This window comes from Biomphalaria glabrata, chromosome 13, assembly GCF_947242115.1.
Source record: "Biomphalaria glabrata chromosome 13, xgBioGlab47.1, whole genome shotgun sequence".
NCBI lineage: Eukaryota > Metazoa > Mollusca > Gastropoda > Planorbidae > Biomphalaria > Biomphalaria glabrata.
In genome coordinates this window covers 11958786-11982948 of record NC_074723.1, presented here as the reverse complement: position 1 = coordinate 11982948, position 24163 = coordinate 11958786, and the positions used below count along the sequence as shown (strand labels likewise).

Sequence of the window (24163 nt, the reverse complement as noted above, 5' to 3'; positions counted from 1 at the left end):
CAATTTATGCATTTCTATCTCCCCTAGTTCCCAACTTGACTCTCTATCAACTGTCAAATAAGCAATTTATAGGCACGAATACAGGCACATTGAACCATTAGCTCATTTTCAAATATTGAATTAGTCGACTTTTTCAAACTGCTGAGACTATTGTACATGGATATTAAGTTTTAATATTTTACTTTCAACCAGCGGCCTTCCTGATCGCATACATAATACTTCAGCTCTTGATTGGTAAACCAATGTATTTCATGGAACTGGTCATGGGTCAGTACTCTGGGAGTGGACCAACTAAAGTCTGGAGAATGAATCCTGCAGCTAAAGGTAACGCTTGTATTTCCCTTTTACTAAACAAGATTGTAAAAACTTGGTAGATATTGAACATAGTGTTGGGGCCGTCTTGCGATGACAGTGGAATTGTTACTTCAAGGGTTCAGGCTTTTTAATATATGGATTTTAGTAAACTTATGATTGACTTCCCTTCATATCATAGCATACTGGATGCTAATACATTTCTGAAGGTCCCATTTTATCACACCTTAAAAAGACTTATTCACTACAACAATCAGGTTGAGATTATATACTGATTAGTAGAATAGAGGTGATGAAGAAGACTTTATGCTAATATTCCATGGAACAGACTGCAACAGTACCTACAACTCAGCAGCTAAAAATTTTAGAGGCAGACGAAGAATCATCTTAAAATCTCATACTTTGGCTTCTTTATTTTTACTTTTTAGAGACAAATCTGTATCTAAATACTTTTTTTTTAAATGTGTTAAAACACAAAAGCTTTGTTTTTATTTTTTGCATGTAAAGTGCATTTCTCAAATACAATCAAACAATTCTTTGCAGGCGTAGGCGTCTCCATGTGCATGATCTCCCTCATCGTCTCCATCTACTACAACATCATCATGGCCTACACCCTCTATTACTTCTTCGCCTCCATGCAGGAAACTCTGCCGTGGACTCAATGTTCAGAGGTAATCAGAAAGTCATAGGAAAAACTGTTGTCACAGCGACTGTAGACCATGTCTGTGTCTTTGTTCCTGAATCACTTGTTCCTTTTTAAAATATTTACTATATTTCCTTCAACACATTCAATCGCGAACACACTCATTCAAGCTCATTCATTCAATATGAAAATAACACAGGTGACCCAGTTTCGTTAGTACACACAATAACACAAACTATTATCACACGCCATTATATTGTATGCTGTCAAATAATACCTTCACGGCCACTTCATCTATCCATTAGTCCGTTGAATAGTTGGGGCACCACACGTGATCTGTCCATGTAATTCTTCATTCCGCTCTGTCTTTTGTCTTGGATAGAATCTTTTTTCATGACAGACCCGTACTTCCATCCCGTCGTTTACTCTGTCTGCCTCTTTTCCTGGTACTGTTCCCTGAAGGAAGGTCTTCGCGAGCTCTGAGCCCTTGTGATATGGCCGTAAAGTTTTAGTTTTCTTTTTTTTATGTCAGTGGTAAGTAGGTCATCCTTAATCATCGGAATCAAAGACAACATCTATAGAGAAGACAATTTTATTAGATCTACACATTCTGTTGGCATCCATCAGCCGTAAAACGACTAGAGATTATCTCCTAGAGGAGTCCTAGAGCATCTCCTACATGAGTCTTGGAACATCTCCTAGAGGAGTCTTGGAACATCTCCTAGAGGAGTCTTGGAACATCTCCTAGAGGAGTCTTGGAACATCTCCTAGAGGAGTCCTAGAGCATCTCCTAGATGAGTCTTGGAACATCTCCTAGAGGAGTCCTATAGCATCTAGAGGAGTCCTAGAGCATCTCCTAGAGCATCTCTTCTTCAAGGCTTAGAGCCCTATTCTGAAGAAGCAGTCTCGCTCACATAACGTTCTGTATCTTACATTTATCAGTAGACTACCATGTCCTAAAGGTTGATAACTATAAAGTGAATAGATTGATGACATTTTCAAGAGATTATATCTGCATGCTTAAAATTTGACTCTTTCATTTTCAGGAGTGGATCCGAGATTACAACTGTGTGTCCAAATATGAGGCCAGCCCTGCTCCATGTACACTGAACATGACACAGAACCAGGAATTGGGCAAGTGTTCATGTACAGGTAACTCGACCATAGACAACAGTTCTCTCCCTTTCAACATGAGCTGTACACCAAAGATAGTCGGGACATCATCGGCGGAACTTTACTTCTAGTGAGTAGTAGACATAGTCAATAGGACAGTAATACCTCGGGTCCCATATGTCGTCTCTTTAGCACGAGAAAGTGTATAGTATTATAGAGAAGCGAAATACATTACTCCGATGTATACTATTTGTGTATCTTTTTATAGAGTAAATTATGTTATTTGTTTTGTGAATAGGTCTTGTTTCTGTTACAAGGGGGAGGGCGCCTGTTATGCTCATTTTGATCTTGACCCAGTGTCGCTTTAGGCTGCAAAAGGCTCTATGTTGAGATTCGTGACGAAGAAAAATAATAGATAGATAGATAGATAGATAGATAGATAGATAGGTAGATAGATACACAGTGCTTTTTTGTAAAGAAATTGGTGCTGGTACTCAGTGTTGGATAGTCTAACTTTTAACTACTGATAAATTAATAATAAACGTTAAAATACAAGAAAAGTTATACTTTTCTCTCTACATTGAAAAAGGAGAAACTCATCTACGTGGAAGATAACTCCTCATTTACAGACATATCTCAAAATACCGTATAATTTATTTCCCCTTTTCGGTATTAATTGTCATTAATTGTCGCAAGATTTGAAAGGGTTAGGTTAACTCTAATGTTTTACCAAGCTTATATTACGTCTGTCTGACTCTCCGTCGTGTTCAGCTTACGTACACGTTCTTACTCCCACTTCACATTCATTAATTAATTAACTTAGTTTGAAAGTGATTAAGGGATATAAGTCCTACAGTACTGATATAAATGATTATAACTATACAGTTCTCCCCTTACATAATCCTGTTTACAAAGCTTCTATCAACTTACTCTGCCTATGTGGTAAAAAGTTTGTACACTTTATTTCTCCCCCCCCCCCCACCTCGGATCTAGCTGAATTTTCTTTTACCTGATAACACCAGAATAAATTAACAAATTGAATAAACTATTGGTAATTAATTATTTTGTTTAGTATCGTCGCGAACAAGGGAAAGAAATTGTACTTGACTGAAATGGTGTTATAGTGAACACTACATGAAAAATAGGACGAAACAATAGATACCTATCGAATCTTTCGTGTTCAGAAGCTCTCCACTAGTAGAGTGGTTACCGTGTTGGCCTGAGAAGCATGAGAAGGCTTGAGCCATGAGTTCGAATTCCGGTCATTTTCCACCTTTTTTAAATCAATGTTTTTTATTGTTAGTCTAGATCTATTACTAATTTAATTACGCAAGAGATTCACAGTAAATTATACAACTATGCTTAAAATATTTTTTTTAATGTAATTTAAAAAAAAAAATGTCCTGTTTTCAAGTATTTTTAAAAAATACGTGCGAAGAACGTTGGACCATAATTGATTTGGAATTAATTCCCTTTGTTATACATGTCTTTACAGCAATGAAGTCATACAACGATCAGCCGGGATGGCGCCAAGTCAGATGGGCTCACCCCTGTACAGGATAGTACTCTGCCTGATACTGTCCTGGCTTGTGGTTGTCTTCTGCCTCATTAAAGGCATCAAGAGCTCAGGGAAGGTAATTTCTATGCCTTTTGAAATTTTTACACCGAGCTTAACACTAACGATCTGGAAAAGTCTCATGCATAAGTTGATCACAATAATCTGCTCTTTGATAGCCTTTTGATTTTCAACACCTGGTTTACTTTTAAAAGTCATCTCTTTCAACACCTGGTTTACTTTTAAAAGTCATCTCTTTCAACACCTGGTTTACTTTTAAAAGTCATCTCTTTCAACACCTGGTTTACTTTTAAAAGTCATCTCTTTCAACACCTGGTTTACTTTTAAAAGTCATCTCTTTCAACACCTGGTTTACTTTTAAAAGTCATCTCTTTCAACAATAAAATACAGAAAGAGAGTGAAAAGAGTAGAAAGTGATAAGTAGAAATGTGGAGTAAATATAATGGAATCTAAAGGGGAAAAAAGAATCAAACAACAATATTTTCAACTTATAGACGAAAACTTATTTAAAGGACTATAAAAGTAAAAGTTCCACCTTTCAGACCTTGTGATCTGTAGGGCAGATGATGTCAAGGTCATCTGTTTCTGCGGCCTATAGTTAACGAGGTTGTCGTATGGCCAGCACAACAACCAACCTTTACTTTTTCCCAAACTAATGTCATTAAAGCTGAATAGACTCAAAGGCGCCCAGTGATCACCAGGATTCAAACTCGGGACACCTGGTTAGGAGGCCAAGCGCTTTATCGCTCAGCCACCGCACCACCCAAAGAGTGAAAGGACTAAAAGTTTGTATGTGAGTGAAATATAACCATTCAGTTCTTGTTAAATCATCATTTGCACTTTCCCTTAAAGGTCATTAAACCACGGGATAAATGACGTCATCATTTCAGGTTGTCTATTTCACCGCCACATTTCCTTACGTCATCCTTTTGATTTTACTGATACGCGGAAGTCTTCTGGACGGGGCCAAGGAAGGTGTGGAGTTTTTCATTGTACCGGAGTGGAGTAAACTCGCAGACCTACAGGTGATCTTTTTATTGGTTTAGCTGGAAAAATATTTGAGCAACTATTGATTGGTATATGGTAATTTCTTTGTTTCAAATGTTACAATACTTTTAAAAACCAAATTGATTTTTAAAAAGTAAAGAATGTATACAATTTATTCCAACAAATTTCGTCCTTTTTTAATCCTTTCAAATAGTTCTGTTTTTACCAAACAGTTATATATATATATATATATATATATATATATATATATATATATATATATATATAGAGAGAGAGAGAGAGAGAGATACATAGATATATATAGAGAGAGATAGAGAAAGAAATTCGCCTGATACAGATAAATATAATGTCCTCGTCCAGGTGTGGATAGCAGCAGCTGGTCAGATGTTCTTTTCCCTCAGTGTCTCCTTCGGTGGCATCATCATGTTTGGTAGCTACAACAAGTTCACCAACAAAGTATACACGTAAGTCAGTCAGTCAGTCAGTCAGTCAGTTACAATCTTTTCTTTTACGTCAGACATCAGGACATACAAAAGAACACTGTTTCTATATAATGAACACTGTTTCTATACAATGAACACTGTTTCTATACAATGAACACTGTTTCTATACAATGAACACTGTTTCTATATAATGAACACTGTTTCTATACAATGAAAATTGTTTCTATATAATGAACACTGTTTCTATATAATGAACACTGTTTCTATATAATGAACACTGTTTCTATACAATGAAAACTGTTTCTATATAATGAACACTGTTTCTACATAAGTAACACTGTTTCTATATAATGAACACTGTTTCTATATAATGAACACTGTTTCTATACAATGAACACTGTTTCTATATAATGAACACTGTTTCTATACAATGAAAATTGTTTCTATATAATGAACACTGTTTCTATATAATGAACACTGTTTCTATATAATGAACACTGTTTCTATACAATGAAAACTGTTTCTATATAATGAACACTGTTTCTACATAAGTAACACTGTTTCCATTCCAGGGACTCCTTGATTATCAGCTTCACTGACATGATCACTAGTATCATCGCTGGGTTCGTTGTCTTCACCACATTTGGCGGCATGGCCAAGGCGACGGGGAGGAAGGTCTCCGAGGTGGCTAAGGGAGGTGAGACCCCGATGTGTACACTACTGTTTACAAAGCTTCTATCAACTTACTCTGCCTGGTATCAAGTTTGTGTGCATCGTTGTTTTTTCTCCCATATTTCCTGTCCTCGGATCAAGTTTAAACAGCACAATGGACCTCATTCACCAATCTTAAAACAAACATTGAGTCACGTGCTTCTCTATCTATTCTATACAAATTACGATCTAATTTTAATCAACAATGGTCATCACCTGAAAGGTTTTTTTTCCATTGTATTATCAATATTATCACGTGACCGTTCAATTTATTTGATAAATTATTTTCTTGGATATCGAAATATGGGGAATAACTGTTACTTAATGAAAGATGTGGATGAATACATGGATTAACTCCCCTTATTATTTTATGCCACTTTTTTTCCCTCTTCCAATTCTCGGATCAAGTTGAAATTTTGCATAATTATTCTTAAAAAGTTAACCAATTTTATATCAATTAGTACAAAATTATTAATCTTTTGCCTGATAAAGCAAAAGGTTGTAAATATGCAAATAATGTAATATATATCGCAGTAATTAGCGGTTCTTTCCCTTGTCTCTTAGATAAGCTATGTTTAAAAAGAAGCAATTTTTTTTCTATTGCTTGTTACAAAGCTGAAAGCATGAAATTGCGTTAACAAAAACAATGGGTAAAAATATTTCTAATTGCACAGATTTATTGTTGCTGGTCTAGATCTATTACAAACTTAACTACATGACTGATCCAAACTAATAGAGACAACTACACTTCATATATACATTTTGTAAAAAGTACTTTTATGTTTTTCTTGTTTTTACCCAAACCTCTTTTTTTTTTTTTTAAATACCGTAGCAGGAAGTAAGAGCCTAGCTAAAATGTTAGTCTGGTCCAGAAGCTGACAATTTAATTTAAAGCACTTTTAAGTTAAAAAAAACGAAAGTAGTGTTGGTTTGGTAATTTTGTAAGACACTGTCAAAAGTCAGTATTCAAGGTACAGTAGTGGAAGCACGAAGATAAGGTATTCCAAAGAAAAGCTGGATGGACAATGTAAAAGAATGGACCGGCCTCTCTATCACTAGCGGATCCAGAACTTTGGAGTGGGGGGCGGGGGCGATTTTTTTCAAAACCCTAAGCCTAACGCCCAGTAAACCCTAACCCTATGCATAAACGTGCGTACAGCACGCACGCACGCACGCGCACACACACACACACCCACACACACACACACAAACTGGGGCAGCGCTATAAAGTCTCTTGTGGAGTTCGGGGCGAAGCCCCGACGACAAAAGCGTTTTCTTGCTTTTTCACTGCAGAAACGTATTCTTCAGCTCATTATTCATCAATGGAGTTCGGGGCGAAGCCCCGATGCCAAAAGCATTTTCTTGCATTCTTCACTGCAGAAACGCATTCTCCTGACAAGCACAACTCATTATTCATCAATGGATTTCGAGGCGAAGCCCCGACGCCAAAAGCGTTTTTTTTTGCATTCTTCATTGCAGAAACGCATTCTCCTGAGTTCTAAAGCTCATTATTCATCAATGGAGTTCGGGGCGAAGCCTCGACGCCAAACGCTTTTTCTTGCATTCTTCACTGCAGAAACGCATTCTCCTGACCTAAAGCTCATTATTCATACTATTAAAAAAGGACCTTTCGAATAATGTTGTACTTGAAAAATATTCTAAAATGAATTTATAGGCCCATAATATATTGCAAATAAAACCGATTTGTTCCTTGAAAAGATAGGATACCCCACATATTTAGATTTTTGCTTTGAGGATCGCCGCCGAAAAAAAAATATTCGATAAATAGTATTCAAGAAAATTCAAGTATAAATTGTGAGTTATATCAGATTGATTAAAGGTTGGGAAAAGGCGACTAGGAGAAAAAATTGCCTGGGTTTAGAACTCATTTCAATTATGACTCTTATACTAAAAATTTTTGTTTGAATTCTAACTTTTCCAATGCAAAGTCTTTCTTAAAATAATTATGATAAATTCATGTGAAATTACATAAACTTTGTCTGGAAAAGAAAGGGGCGGTAGAGTGAAAATGATTAATCTTCGCTCCTTTAATAATTTCTGCTAAAGATTGCATTTGGCATTAGGCATTAAAGAATAGGGGTGGGGCGACTCGATATAAGAATTTAATTTATAGTATGTATAAATTATATTAGTGACAGATTTTTAAAATTTTGTAATTTCTTAACTATAATACAAAAAGAAAAAGTATTGATATGTCCGATGGGGGAAATGCGATTGCATGTATCGCCCCTCCCACCTGGTACAACCCTTTTTCATTTAAATTTACTAATGATACAATTTGAGATTAGAGTGTGGTACGACATAATAAACAATGGGTCACATATCAATACGTAGTTTATATTATATAGATATTGAACTAATTTTGTTCACAAACTATGATTCTCCACAAAAATAGGACCGCCCCCCCAGCACTCAGAGGGCCAGAGTGGGGAGGGCAGTAGATGCAATCGCCCCCCCCCCACCCCACCGAATCGGCCAAAATAACAGAAAGGGAGCGACATAATATAAAATTTATATATTTATTCAACTAATTTTGTTCACAAACTATGATTTCTCCATAAAAACGGACCCCCCCCCCACTCAAAGGGTTTAGATGGGAAAGGCAGTAGAGGTATTCGCCCCCCCCCCAATCGGCAAACAGGGAACGACATAATATAAAAATTGGTTAAAATATCAATAGCAAATTTTACAAATATAGATATTTAATTGATTTTGTTAGCAAGCTGTGATTTCTACAAATAAATTGGACCGCCCCCCCCCAACTCGAAAGTTTAAGGGGGGGGGGGGCGGGATTGATACCATCGCCCCCTCCCGACCCCACCAAATCGGCCAATATACTAGAGGGGGGGGGCGAAATAATCTAAAAATAGGTTGAAATATAAATAATTAGTATATATTTTTAACATAAATAATAAATTCGTATACAAATTGTGTGAATCCTATACTAAAGTTCGTCCGCTCCCCTCCCCCTTGGGGGGGGGGGTCGGCCGAGAGTGGGGGGGCGATCGCCCCTACCGCCCCCCGCCCCCCCTGGATCCGCCAGTGCTCTCTATTGATATCCTGCTAAGAACAGTTGCTGACTGGAAAAAGTGGAGGGATTTGGTGACACGAACTGTTACAGCTACCTTGCAACGAAAGTAAAGTGACAGATGACATGATAAGAAAGAGTGGAAGCGATACCTATCGTCAAAGAAGGCCTGAACCTGAATATCGCAAACCTGTGGGCAGTGAAAAATAATAGCTCGATGCCACGTCACAACTTTTGTATGACGTTGCAACGATCGTTTGGTATAGGCCTACCTGCTCACAGGTTGCGACGTCGTAGGTCAGTGTTTAGGCCTTCTATAACACATGGTCTCGGTTGAGTCGATTTGTATAATAATTTCTAAAGGATGTAAAACATTATTAACTATAGTGCATGTATGAAAGAACATCTGAATATCCTTCGCTGTTTTAATACACTAGTATATATGTCAAAAAAACCTACTCAGCCCCAAAAATCACTGTAAATGTGTGACGATACGAAACTTGCATATATAAGTTCATTTTAGTTTTTCCCAGCAAACCGTGAGAAACTTTATTTTTTTAACATAAAACAATTATTTTCTTGTCCACCCATAACTAATTTCTTGTAGGATTTATCCCCCCTCGCACGTTTCTCACGGGACGAATCTCGACGTAAAACATTAACTAGCTTCTCTAGGGCTAACTTTTAATTTTGACCGCTGGACAGGTGACCCACACACACAATATTCGCTTCACCTGCGCTACGCGCTGCGGACTAATAACTTTTCACACCTATTTCTCCCCCCCCCCCCCCCCCCCCGCAGAATACGCATCGCTCTAAGAATAGCGTTGCAATCGGGCTGGACAAATGCATATTCACCTTAGTCCCTACTCTCACGGTACAGGCCATAAATCGGACATGACGCCTGACATGCCCAGTACATAGATACATGTGAGAAAATCAGCTAGCTATCTTCCCCACCCGTTAAACAAAATGCCCCAACTATATATAGAGAGACCAAACATTGTAAGTTAGGCCCGCTAGGATTCACACAGTCTCCTCTGTTAGGAAGTTTAGTTGTGAGGTTTCATTAGGGACAAACGGGTAAGTGTAAACATTTTACTATGCTTATTTTATATTATAGGAGTGTGTAAGTACACATTAGTACACAACCACGTTCCCCGTCATTACATTATGACTTTATTATGTATATACATTGTACTATTTTATGTCGATACTATATCTTCATATAGTATTACTAATGCCGCTATGGTTGTCTACATTTGAAACCATAGTTATTATATTTGATTTTGTTATGTTTCTCCATTCCCGTATTTTAGTGATGGATGTAAACAATAACCTTTCGTGAATCTAAGTACTGTCCAAGAACTTAGATCACAATGCTCTAAACTTACAGAGCCCATGTGAAATTAGTTATTTCCCATTTCCGTTGTATATCCCTCATACATGTTATTATGTCTCCCACCCTTGTGAACTTATAGTTCCTTGGATGAATGTAATTTTGACTAACTATATCCAACCCTTATACTGTATCTCGATCCCTAGTATTGTATTTTCATCTTATCCTTTAGTATATAATATGCTCATTCCCCATTTTACTGTAACTGATTACTTATTGCCGTAATCTCATTTAATGGATGAACCTTAGCTAGTATCATCCTACATTATATGATGACACATTTACTGTAGTTATCTTACCTGTATTTTGTTTGCTATTGAGTTATATGCATGCTTTAAGATTTTATACATGATTGTCTTAAATGCCTTATTGGGATTGATACCAATGCCTACATCTGAATGATTGCAAGGCATATGGGAATCCCTGCTCAATGCTTTTAGGAGGTTCCTAAATGTCTTTCTTATCCCCAGCCTGGTTGCTACCCCTGATTGCTACCCCCGATTGCTACCCCTGGTTACTACACCCGATTGCTACAACTACCAGATCTCCATAGAAAGCTGTAACCGAGGCAGACCACACCAGATACACCCCCCCCCAATTACATACCTGTTAGAAAGAAGGCATTGCCTACTGTCCTTGGCCCTAATATATTGCCCAGTGTCCACAGTGCCCTATACTGCCCAGTATCATCTGCCCAGTACCCGGCCCAAACTGTCCACTGCCCAATAGTTATTGCCTAATGCCGACAGACTAGAGCACCCTTCTCAGCAGAAGATAAACTGGTGTTGAGTTAGTACGGCTCTCTACGAGCTAGAGATCACAGCTGAGAGATCGTCCCACTACAACTTAGTTTGCAGCACCAACCATCTCTATTGCTAAACAGGCAGCGGCCTCACCTATAGAGCCAGCTTGCCTACAGCATAGGGATATCCCGAGCCGACGTCCTAAGACAGAGCCGGATGACTCATCTTTCTGAGTGCCAGTCCTACGACCGCCAGAAGACGACCCAGGAGCTAGCAGCTAAGAAAAATAAGTAGCAGACTTAGGAACATTCTTCTCCTCCAATCACTCGATAATTAGCAATCCATGATGAACAGTTATTTTAGATATTAGCACCTTTACTTCTTTTATTTTCTTAATTATAATTTTATTTGATCACTTTCCTTTGTAAACTTTCATTTATTAAATTATATTCATTTATAAACGCATGATATTGGTCTGTTCTTACTGTTAGTTGCGGTGTGCCTGTACAAAATCTTATATGTGAGCGGGATAAAATTAATAAAATTTCCCCTAGACATAAATAAACAAGCCAAATATTAACTAATTAACATCTCGTCACAAAATGAACAGCCCCTTAACGTGGTAGACCACTTCACACATCTATGAAGTTTAGTATCAAATGGCGCCTCGCTTTCAAAGGAAGTTGATAACCGTCTGGCCAGGGCCAGTAGTGCTTTTGGACGCCTTCAGGCGAGAGTTTGGTGGAATAAATCGCTCCGCCTGCCTACAAAAATCAATGTCTACCAAGCGGTGGTTCTCTCAACCCTTCTATATGGATCTGAGACATGGGTATTATATAGAATGCAGCTAGACTGCTTGAGCGCTTTCAAAAAGATGCTTGCGATCCATCATGGACTTACGGTGGCAAGACCGCACTACAAACAGCGATGTCCTGCGAACGCCGGATAGGACAGTATCGAGATACTTCTTATGGTCCGACAGTTACGCTGGGCAAGGCACGTATTCCGTATGGGGGGACGAACGTATGCCAAAAGCACCCTTTTTTGGTGAGTTAGAAGTTTGTCGACGTAACAGAGGTGCCTTAAAGAAACGCTTTAAAGACCAGCTTAGGCGCCAACTTGTCTTAGCTGAAATAAAAGAGAGCACCTGGTTGAATACGGCCTCAGAACAAGACAGCTGGAGGTCACTCACAAAGGCCGCAGGATACACATTTGAGACCAAAAGAAACTCCGCTGCCGAGGACAGACGCAGACGGCGAAAAAAAAACCTTAATCGACCACCGGCGGACATTGGTTCTGCTTGCCCTTGATGTGTCAAAATATGTAGGTCACAGCTGGGGCTGCGCACCCACGTGAAATACTGCATTCCTCATTAATCTTCGGTCTGGAAGACAAGCCTTATTATTATTATATATGTTAGCGACAAAGTGCTAAATCCAGGTATTCTCTAGAATACTATTTAATGTTTCTTAAAGATTAATATTTCGGCCTATATTGAAGTATGATTTGTCACTGGATATATTACTATAAGAGAATACATTCAACAATTAAATAAACAAATCTCTTAATTTTTTAATTTTGTAATTTTAAAATCGTATATTGAATTTTATGGGAGGCGCGGTAGCCGAGTGGTAAAGCGCTTTGCTTCCGAACAGATATGTTATGTGTTCGAATCTTGGTGAAGACTGGGATTTTTACTTTTGGTGTATTTAAGGCATTTCTGAGTCCACCCAGCTCTAATGGGTACCTGACATTAGTTGGGTAAAGGTGGTTGGTCGTAGTGCTGGCCACATAACACCTTTGTTCAAAGTGAGCCGTAGAAAAATAGAACCTTTACATCATCAGTCCCATAGTTCGCAAGGTCTAAACTCTATAGGGAAGCTTTACTTTTTATATTAAATATTATATTAAAATAACTATAGTTGAATAATAATTACAGATATCGTAAATTGTGACATTACAAGATTAAAGCCGAATATCCACGGACCAAATTCTGAAGAAGATATGGCATTTCAATCTTGATTTAAATTGTATCTTTGCTTGTACCGTGCATTTCTGTCTGAATTTTAAACAAATCTGGACGTATGATGTTTAAACGATAAAATACTTAATAGATAATGTTGAACAAAATAAACACCAGTAAACACTTTCCCCCACAGGTTACGGCATGGCTTTCGTGGTCTACCCTGAAGCTTTGTCTGGCCTGCCACCGTCACAGCTGTGGTCAGTGTTGTTCTTTCTGATGTTGTTTACTCTAGGACTGGACTCTGAGGTAATGCCCAAGGTCACCGTCAATACATCAAATGTTATGTCTTTAAAGGAATTTTCAGCTTTTTCCCCATGCACGTTAAAGAATAATTTTTTCCTGCAAGCCTCATTTTGATATCTCTAGATTTGTACACAAGCAAACTGAATCGCAGAGGGACTAGAAGACGAATATCATCAAATCGAGGCTTGTTCCATTTGAAACATAAACATGTAATTGACAGAGTAAATAGATTCGTTTGATGTTCACACGTTCATGAACGTCATGCAGTTATATTTAAATACAATGAAGAGATGACTTACCTGGTTTAATCCTGTGTACTCCCAGGGCAGCATAGGGCCGCAACCACACCTCTCCACCGAACTCGGTTCTGAGCAGCTTTCTTCATTTGCTCTCATGTCATTCCAGTGCCCTCAGCTTCACTGATGATTGACCTCTTCCAGATTTGCTTAGGTCTGCCCACTTTCCTCTTTCCTGTCAAGCACCAATGAAGAGATATTTAAGAAAATTTTGTTGTATGAAGTTTGCAATGTGCTAGACCCTTTAAGGTAGCAAACAACTGTATTTTATACTTTATATATTTGCTAAAAAGGTTAAATCTATTAGCCGATTCAATTTTTAGTCGAAACTGGTGAAGTTTATTGCTGAATAAATTAGTTTTAACTGAATGTTTGTTTCTCCTGTAGTTTGGTCTGCTGGAAACTGTCATCACATGTATACAAGATGAGTTCCCAAAGCTGAAAAAATATAAAACTTACATTTGTATAGGTCTGAGCTGTGCTTGCTTCTTGATGGCTCTTCCTTGTACATGCCCGGTGAGTAATTTAAAAACAAAATACCTCGCCCCTAGATTTTTTAAAATTTATTTCGTATCTTTTCTTATTTTATGTCTTCACTTTTGCTGCGTGTATTTTTAACCTTACACTTATTTTGTTATTATTTTCAAATGGTCCGCATTTTTCTAATTTCAACTTATTGATCTCACTTGGTGTTTTAAACTTCTTTAAACTTCCATTTTATCGTCTTATTTTTAAAGTATTTTAGTTGATCTTTTCATACCATTTTTTGTTTATTTCTTGGTATTATTTGAACTAAATCTCTAGCTAGATACTTTTTTTTAATAGAGCATTATTAATTATGATAACAGTCAAGTATTCTTTAGTAACCACATTTTTCTTCTTTATAAAAAGGGAGGCGACTATGTGGTGACTATCATGGATCACTATGGGTCTGACTTTGCAGTGCTTATTGTGGCTTGTTTTGAAGTCATATCAGTTATGTGGGTGTATGGTAAGTTGACAGATACTTTATTTAAACTAATAATCACTGATTTTGGCTTTAATTTGTATGTTTTGAATGAATTATTTAGGAGAGATTAGACAATAGGTCTGCCAACTCGAAGTTGTTGTTTTTTTTCCAATTTTTCGTTGTTTTGTTTGTAACGGGTCCCACTAGTTTAATAAGATTCGGTCAATTATAAAATTCACCAATATCTACTTACTTCGAGGTAACTGAGAACATAGAACATGGAAAAAGGTTGGCTTTCTGACTGTCCGTTTGTCTGTTAAACCATTGGCCATGATATGTGTCCATTCCTTAATATTATCCACTCATCGAGTTCTCTGCTTGACCTTTCTTCCTCTTTCCTGTCATGTCTTTCTGATTGTTTATGAACCAAAAACATTAAATCAAAGTAACAACCTCGTGCAGCAATGTGCCTAAACCTAAACCTAAACCGCCTAGCCGCTCTACTGTCCTCTGCATTCCTGACCTCACGCTACCCCCGCTAGGCTGACCCATTCAACCGCTGGACAGGTACAGAGCAGGGGCGTAACTTAAGGGAGATACTCATGCTCCACGACCTACACACGCACACCAAGATCCTTTCACAACACTGTACTCTTCCCTCCAAATAAGTCTTTTTTTTTTTTGAGTGGTCACAAGATTATCATTGGGCCAAATGCTATTGCGATCTTATTCGGTCAAGCACAGGATGACATTCATCATATGTTTACTTCTTTTTAACAGTTGGAGATACTCTGAATTAATAAATCATTTTCCTGTAAACAATAAATTGCATCGATTTTGTTTACGCACACGTTTGTACTGTGCCGTCTGTGACATAATGATTACACAACAAACATCCCAAATCTAATGTACACAAAATAACTTTTAGTTCTTTACATAAAAAATACGTTTGAACACAAATACACCTACAAAACATAGATATGTATCATTCTTTTTAAAGAGACAATTAAATGACAAAGCGTACTGAGCATATTACAGGCGCATGGGAAATGCATTTGACAAAAGTAATCATCCTTGTCTTTTTTTTTCATAAACTATATATTTTGTGTTGTGCAGGTGTAATGAGGTTTTTAAAAGATATTGAATACATGCTGGGCTCCAGGCCCCATGGATGGCCCTACTGGGTCTTCTGTTGGACCATCTCTTCCCCGCTTCTCATTGCGGTAAGTTTCTAAATGTTTTCAGCGGATTATTTAGTTTGGCCAAACTCTATATTGCTAAATAGTAATATCATGTAATGTTATATGTTTCAACGTCATAAGATTATCAACCTCATGAGAATATGAACTTCGTACGACTCTCAAAGTAAATAGAATTATTAATACGAATGTCAACATTATTCAATTTCAGCTTATATAAAAAAAAGTAGCTTTAGTGAGAAAAATCAACTTTGGAACTAATTATTTAGATTTATTATACTGATGTCTTTAACATCAAGAGGTTTCATGTAGGCCTTAGAAAACATCGTATTGCTTTTTAGTGAACATAACAAAACATAACCATTAACATAACCATAAACATAACATAAACATAACATAAACATAACATAAACATAAACATAACATAACATAAACATAACATAAACATAACATAAACATAACATAACATTACGATCTAATGTGTATTTCTAGCTGATGTTCTTGTACCGTATGGTGAGATACAAACCGCCTTCCCTCAGTGACGGGACGCCATTTCCTCATTTTGCCCAGAGTATAGGATGGACACTCCTAAGTCTTGTCTTGTGTCCGATTCCTTTATTATTTGTATGGAGGCTGGTCAAGTCTTTCCTTGACCCATCAGTCACAACATTAAAAAGTGTAAGTATTTAAAGAGGGACTGGTCATTCCATGCAATGGTTTTTAACATTTTGATCAATCGAACCAAATTTTGACTAGATCTGAATTCGTCATATTTTTGTAAAGGTTAAAATGAAGCAACCTATACAGAGCTGTTACTTGATATTATAATAAAACTAGACGGTCTAATACACATGCAGGCTATTTCAACAAATGTGTATATTAGTGGATTTTTTGTTACAAGTACGTCTAACAACGAAGCGGATACATGCGCTCCCTGTCCTGTGTATGTACAACTTACTAACACTGAGATGACGAATATCCTTATTTATTAAAATTATATCAATATTAGCTAAAATAAGTTTTAGATCAATTAGTAAATGCTTTCTTTCTCAGGGCTGATAAATAGACAACGCACATAATGTTAACATATATATATATATAACATACTATCAGTACCCACCGGCTACGCCCGTTGATTTGTTCCCAGGCTTTGTATCTGTTACAATGAAAATTTATCGGCCCAGTCTCTCCTTTTTCCTTCTCTTTCTCTCTTTCTCTTTCTCTCCTTCTCTTTATCTCCTTCTGTTTCTTTCCTTCTCTTTCTCTACTTCTCTTTCTCTCCTTCTGTTTCTTTCCTTCTCTTTCTCTTTCTTTCCTTCTCTTTCTCTCTTTCTCTTTCACTCCTTCTCTTTCTCTCTTTCTCTTTCTGGAACTCACATTTTTGTTTATTTTTTTTCCCCCTGCACTTCGAAATGTCTTCGACTTTTGTCTTGGCTCTATACCTCCCCACTCTCACCTTGGTCCAGACACACATAAGAACATTTGTTTTTAGGCCTGTGATTTCTAGGATTACTTTTACTCTCTTCTCCATACCCCCCCCACGCATATGTATGGATCTCAGACATTTCTTCGGCTTCTCAATACGAATTCTATTATTACAAAGACAACCCTTAACTTTTTTTAGCGTACACCGATTGATCCACCCTTCACCACACACTTTTCAGCTTTTGAATCTATATATAGCATTTATGAATAGTTTTAACTCTTTTTTTTTTGCTCCATCCACAAGAAAACGATGACAGATCTATCTTTTTAATACTTTTATTATTGCTGTCTTTTTTATTTATATCTTATCTAAAAGTCATATTGAAAATAAGTAGAATTAAAGAAAAAGAAAAAAATTGCTTTAAAAATATATCAGACACGAACACACTCACCTCAGTCTGTACTGTTACCTATATCAGAGACACGAACACACTCACCTCAGTCTGTACTGTTACCTATATCAGAGACACGAACACACTCACCTCAGTCTGTACTGTTACCTATATCAGAGACACGAACACACTCACCTCAGTCTGCACTGTTACCTATATCAGAGACACGAACACACTCACCTCAGTCTGTACTGTTACCTATATCTTCCCCAGCGGCTCCACTTCTTATTCTCCCCTACACCAGACTGGGGACCCAACGACAGATCTGCAAGAAAGCTCCAAGAGGTCACCAGTTCAGATAGCCTTTCAATGGAGAAACAATCTTACGACACTCCTGAGCTAGTTAAAGGTGACCTGGAAAAGCAGACATTGAGTTACGATAATCCAGCAATGATTCACGATGATCCAGCAATAATCCACGAAAGGCTGTAAATGTTTGTATATTGTCAATATACTAAAAAATCTTAACCTATTTTTATTTAAAATATTTTCAGAACCGCAAATCATGGAATATTTATTGAATTACAACTCATAGATATGTAAGACACGACAAGATATTGTACATCTCATTTGTATCACAACTTCCCTAAAATGTTGTTTTAGAAAGAGGCCAAGAGGAACTACTCTTGTTTATGTAATGCAGATAAGTTTATGCATCTTCGTTAGGTCTTTTCATTCAAATGTAGATAACTATTTTGAGATATTGCTCTTGCAAAAGAAATACAATTTTATAAATAAATAAAAAAACACCAGGGGTTTTTTAAAAAGTTTAAAATAACTTACATTTCTTAAATGCAAATTGTCATTGCTCAATTAATTGTCTTAAATAGTACATGAAATAAAGACTTTAGCCTGTAATGCAAAGAGCATTATATCACTTTATCAATCAATCATACGTATTCCAATGTGAGCAAGGCTATTACAGTCCCTTCATCCAGAGGCTTACTTGTCTACTGACTTTTAAATTTCATGAAAAGAGCCATAGTATCTAAATTAAGTCAGGTCGTTTTTCTTTTTTTTTTCTCAAAATAACACTCGCAGGCCCTCCTTTCCCTTTTTTTTCTGGGGGGGGGGTCGCTATTTGGTAAGCAATGCAGGTCAAAACGCAGATGTTGAATTATACCCCATGTAAAATAATGCCCAAGAAAATGTACATGCTGTGAATGAATCTAGATCTCTTAATAATACGAACTGGCAATATAATTTTGTGTTTTAAAAAGGTGCACAAATATTTACATATAATGTTGACGCAATTTTTTTTAAAGTGAACTTTAAAAAAAAAACACTAAAAGTCTCTGATGCAGCTACAATCACAATAGTTCACTAGAATGAAAAGTTCGTATTATTTTATTTGCACACATAACAAAAAAGCGTTTTACGTAAACGATACAAAATAAAACAAATTAAAAATTATACTTTTCTTTTATAGCACCCTAGTAGATAAATAGCATTAGTACATGCAAAATAACAGTTTGTCAACAGAAATCAACAGTGTACAGTAGTTTCCTTACTGTCTATTATGTCATTAGTTCAATCAAAATTTTAAAACCTAATCCTATTGCGATATGATCAGATGTCGCGCTGTGATTTCAGTTCATAACTACTTTTAAGAGTTGACATAACAATGACCCAATCTATAACTTTGTAGTGTCAGCGTTATGAATACATGAACTTCAAGACTTTTGTTATAGCTTCGTGGAGTAAATAAAAGAAGATGATCTTGTGTTTATATTGCTAATTATTTATATATATACTTTTGCTCTTGGAATGTATACAATTTTAAATCACCTTTCATAAATAAGAGTTTATATATTTTTTGAGTTTTTTAAAATCTAGCCAAAAAAAAAAGCAAAAAAACAATTTCCATTGAGTTTCATATGGATGCATAATTTGAAAAAAAACACATTTTTTTTAACCAAATTGTCTCTGGCTTTTTTTTTCTTGTGTTACAAAAAGGATGCAACGTAAAGAATTGGATGGTTCCAGAGGCGTAGTGAGGGGGGGCAAGGGGAGCACGATGCCCCGGGCGCCACCCTCGAGGGGGGGATCACAGGCAGCCTATATTTCTATGTTATGTTCATGGAAAATAAGGGGGGGGTCACCAATAAAGTACCTTATCCCGGACGCACGTTTGCTCACTACGCCTCTGGATCATAAAGTTTTAGTCCAAACCTAGTTGAACATCATTATTTTATTGTTAACCTTTGACTCTAATACCTCGGTTACAACAGGTGGAGATTGGTTGTCCCTGGCTATCGCGGAGGAAAAATAATATCGCCAGATTGTTGTTAATCTTCTTAAATCTAGACCATCCAATCGCTACGATACAACTGAACTCTACATGTTGTCAAAAACAATGCTGGATAGCTATTATAAGAGATTAAAACACTGTCCTCAATCACAGTTGGACGACGCTAGAATGATAATCATAAAAACATTTTCCTTGTCAATACTTTAGAAAACAGACCACACAACTGTGTAATGGTATTAGGTCACCAGTTTTACCTACATTGTGTCGATGATATTTGGGAACATTGACTCTTTAGAAAGTTTAGACTATTCTGAGTAATTTTTTTTACAGCAATTCGTCTTTAGAAAACTGAGTTTGAGATAACAAGGAACTTATTTGTGTATACTAAACAATGAGTGTATCTAACAACTTATGTATCCATTCAATTAGATATTTTGTTGAACGTTCGATTTGGACGACTACGCCCTCACTATGACACCGTTTGTTCTTATCTGTGTTATCTATAACAATGTTAATAATACTACTGAATTGAACAAATCAATTCAAAAAGAATGGGCGAGTAACAACACCTAACCAATGGAATCTATGTAGCATGTTCTCAGCAAGCCAGTATTCCTCTGAATGTCAAGATAAACTATCATCATCCTATGTCCTTTGATTTCATTATGGAACTTTAGGTTCAGTTTAACACACAAAAAAAAACGCTCTCCACGGCCTCTCGCTGGTCTTTAAATTGGTTCCCGGTCATTTCATCCCCGGTCACTTCATCCCCGGTCATTTCATCCCCTGGTCACTTCATCCCCTGGTCACTTCATCCCCCGGTCACTTCATCCCCGGTCATTTCATCCCCTGGTCACATCATCCCCGGTCATTTCATCCCCTGATATTTTCATCATCTGATCATTTTTATCTAACAAATTGTAATTTTAAAAATCATGAAATGATTTAAAAGGAATTAAAGCAAAACTTATACAGGCGACATGATATCACGAGGATGGGTGAACTCCGCCTTTATTAGAAAAAAATAAAACCTTATTTCAAGGCTAAAAATGACGCACCCATTTTCAAGAAAGAGCGATTGAAAAATAAAATAAAGTGAAACATGGTCGTACTTTCACCACAGCTTTGCCTTTGATGATAAGTTATCAGCGGCACTGTCATAATTATTGTAATCGCACTTCTATCTCTCAAAAGATTCCCACTACTTGCACCACAACTTGGCCTTTATTGATAAGTTATCAGCGGCACGGTCATAATTATTCTAATCGCACTTCTATCTCTCAAAAGATTTCCACTACTTGCACCACAACTTGGTCTTTGATGATAAGATATCAGCGGCATGATCATAATTATTCTAATCGCACTTCTATCTCTCAAATGATTTTTTACTTGGCCTTCGATCCGGATAATATTATGATATTACAACCCCCACATCCAATAGAATCGCTATAGCTAAGTACACACCCAGATTTACAATAAGATTTCTCATTAAGAAAACAAAGTGGAAGAGGAAACTCTATAAACGTATTAGTAATAAGTCATAAAATGTCAAAAAGCATTCTACATAATCATATTTATATATAAAATATTTAATTGGGGATGAAATGACCGGGGATGAAGTGACCGTGGATGAAGTGACCGGGGATGAAGTGACCGGGGATGACGTGACCGGGGATGAAATGACCGGTCACCCTTTAAATTGCTTCCTTGCTCTTTCAAGTCCTCTCAGCTTCTAGTTGTACACTACGTCGCAATGTTCTTTTTATTTGTTCTTCCTCTGCATCTTGTGTCCCTAAGGCTCCAATCTAAGGCCCCTCTAGCTCTGTGGTTGGCATCTGAAGTAAAATCCAAGTGACTTTATGGTGTAAAAAAATAAGAGACAAGTTTTAGTGCAGGCAGATCACAAATGCCTACTTCATTGTTAATTAATACAAATAACAAGATGCTAGACTAAATTTTTTTTTCTGTTTGAATGAAATTATTAATAGATAAAAATAGTACAGTTTCCCCTTTCAGACCTTTGCGATCTATAGGGCAGATGATGTTAAGATCATCTGTTTCTATGGCCAAGGGTTAACGAGCAGGGTGTCATGTGGCCAGCACAACGACTGACCGCCTTTACTTTCCCCAACTAAAGTAAGGTACCCATTAGAGTTGGGTGGACTCAGGGCGCCTTAAAAATTCCGAAATTCAAAATCCCAGTCTTCACCGAGATTCCAACCTACGACCCCAGGTTCGGAAGCCAAGAGCTTAACCACTCAGCCACCGCGCCTCATATTTATAGATTATTCTACCCGTGAAAGACTGTTTACACAAGATGTTTAGTTATAGCAAGTGTCTAGGTAAACAAAGCTCACAGAGCGACTAACAAAAAAGATTCATGGAAATACACTGACTAAGTGCACTCGCTCTAAGGAGATAGCGATTAACTAGCTGCGATTAATGCGCCTGTGATACCAATCAAGTTAAAAAACTGCAAGGAAATAAATTGTCATGTACTTTCTGAAACATTATTTGCAATGGAAGGCATTGAGCTAACAGCTGTTATAACGATGAATGAAAAAAACAAGGACAAAAAATACTTTAAAAAACAAAAGACAATACTTCCTTTATACAACTTATAGAGTGATTATTTTGCTCTTAATAACTAATGAATGCTAGTTTATTAAAAACAAGGAAAATACCCACACAAAAAATACTTTAAAAAAAATAAAGCTTATGGAAAGGATCAAAATATTTCAGCATTTCCTCACTCCGTTGTTTCTTCATCTCTGCAGCGCTCTGTCCTCACGGCTTACATCTAAAACGATGTCATCGTGAAGAATCTCTAATTGACTGAATACAAAACCAAGACAATAAGGTTTAGATCTCATTTCTTCATCAGCTCAGACCTATCACGTTCTAAGTAGCTTCAAAAATAAACCATTAAGATCTACCTGCTCAAAACTTATCTATATGAGTTGGCCTTTTCAGCTCTAGTCTGTTAAGTTCTCAAAGCGCATTGAGCCTACACTATGTTTGTGAACGGGGGTTATTTCAATAAAATACCTTGTCAAGGCCATCGTAAGTAGTAGTCGGTCTGAGAAAACAAGATTTAAGACAGGGGCGGACTAGCTATATAGCCGTTCGGGCAAATGCCCGGTGGACCGGTACCCAAATTGGATGTTACTAAGGCACGTATTTAAATGTTTTAAGATTTTATACTATTTTCTTATAAAAGGGGCCCTCTGTTACAGAAAAAAATCTTGTACAGATTCGACAGTGTAATAATAGACAAGACATGAATCAATAAAAAAAAGTAACCAATTAGACAGTTAATCACTGGCAATGAATTATTTTGTTTGATACCAACAAGAGAAACTAATACTTCAGTATTCACCGATAGGGCTAAATTTGTTGGGTTTAGTTCCATTAAATAATTGTCAACGCTATTTCTCCCTCACACATTCTCCGATCAACTTGATACTTCAATTATTTATTGTAGCGAACAAAACATGAAATAAAAAAACAAAAAAATACACAATTAGTCCATTATTGATAATTAATTATTTGTTTGAGATCGAATAATAGAAATAACATTTACATTATTAATAGAAATAGTTTTAAAGTCGGAGTTCTTCCCCTTTAGATACGTTTCTTTAAAAAGGATTTTTTTTTTCTTGTTTTTGTATTCAGTAAATAAGAGATTCTTCACCACGCCATCGTCTTAGAAACATTAACAAATGCTTTTTATGACATATTACATAACATATAACTTATAAAGTAGCAATAATATATAATTGTACTCGAATCTAAAGATTAATGATAGTGCAGTATTCCACGTTGGTATGCAGCCCCAGCGCAGACATAACCGATGGTCGATTTATAATAATGGCTCTTTCTAGTTTATAACAGGGCTTTTTATAATGCATGCTCTCTTTAACACATGCTCTTTATATATTAGCTCATACATGCGCTTTATAATAGATGGTCTTTTGAAAATAAGCTATTTTCAAGACGTGCTCTTAATATTTAAAAATATGCCCTTTAGAAAAATACATTTTTGCTTTAAATGCTCTTAATAACATACGCTCTTTATAGACATGATTATAATACCATGTGGTCTGTAACATATTGGTATTATATGTACATTTGCACACTAGCGCGTCAGTGCAACGCCGCTGGTGTTTACATAATAAATGGAGTTCCTAATATGTCTTCCCTCTTAAACACTAGTTTGTTAGTTGTGTAATACGAATATTCTACATGGTCTTTATAAATAGGCTCTCAATAGAATTAGGCTCTCTGTAAAATAGTTTGTTTATAGTATATGTTATATATGTCTA

At 36.6% G+C, this 24163-nt stretch overlaps 1 protein-coding gene across 1 annotated transcript in view; it reads left to right on the top strand.

Annotated features, from left to right (window-relative positions):
- LOC106075192 (sodium- and chloride-dependent neutral and basic amino acid transporter B(0+)-like) overlaps nt 1–19277 on the top strand; it is a 33848-nt gene extending 14571 nt beyond the window's left edge. Inside the window, exons 3-15 of the mRNA XM_056007973.1 lie at nt 193–324; nt 856–983; nt 2002–2198; nt 3564–3702; nt 4535–4669; nt 5013–5116; nt 5668–5792; nt 13157–13269; nt 13950–14078; nt 14454–14553; nt 15628–15734; nt 16203–16388; nt 17801–19277. Coding sequence (XP_055863948.1) covers nt 193–324; nt 856–983; nt 2002–2198; nt 3564–3702; nt 4535–4669; nt 5013–5116; nt 5668–5792; nt 13157–13269; nt 13950–14078; nt 14454–14553; nt 15628–15734; nt 16203–16388; nt 17801–18019 — 1814 coding nt within the window. The 3' untranslated portion in view covers nt 18020–19277. The remainder of the gene's footprint in view (nt 1–192; nt 325–855; nt 984–2001; nt 2199–3563; nt 3703–4534; nt 4670–5012; nt 5117–5667; nt 5793–13156; nt 13270–13949; nt 14079–14453; nt 14554–15627; nt 15735–16202; nt 16389–17800) is intronic.
- Nucleotides 19278–24163: the final 4886 nt, after the last annotated feature.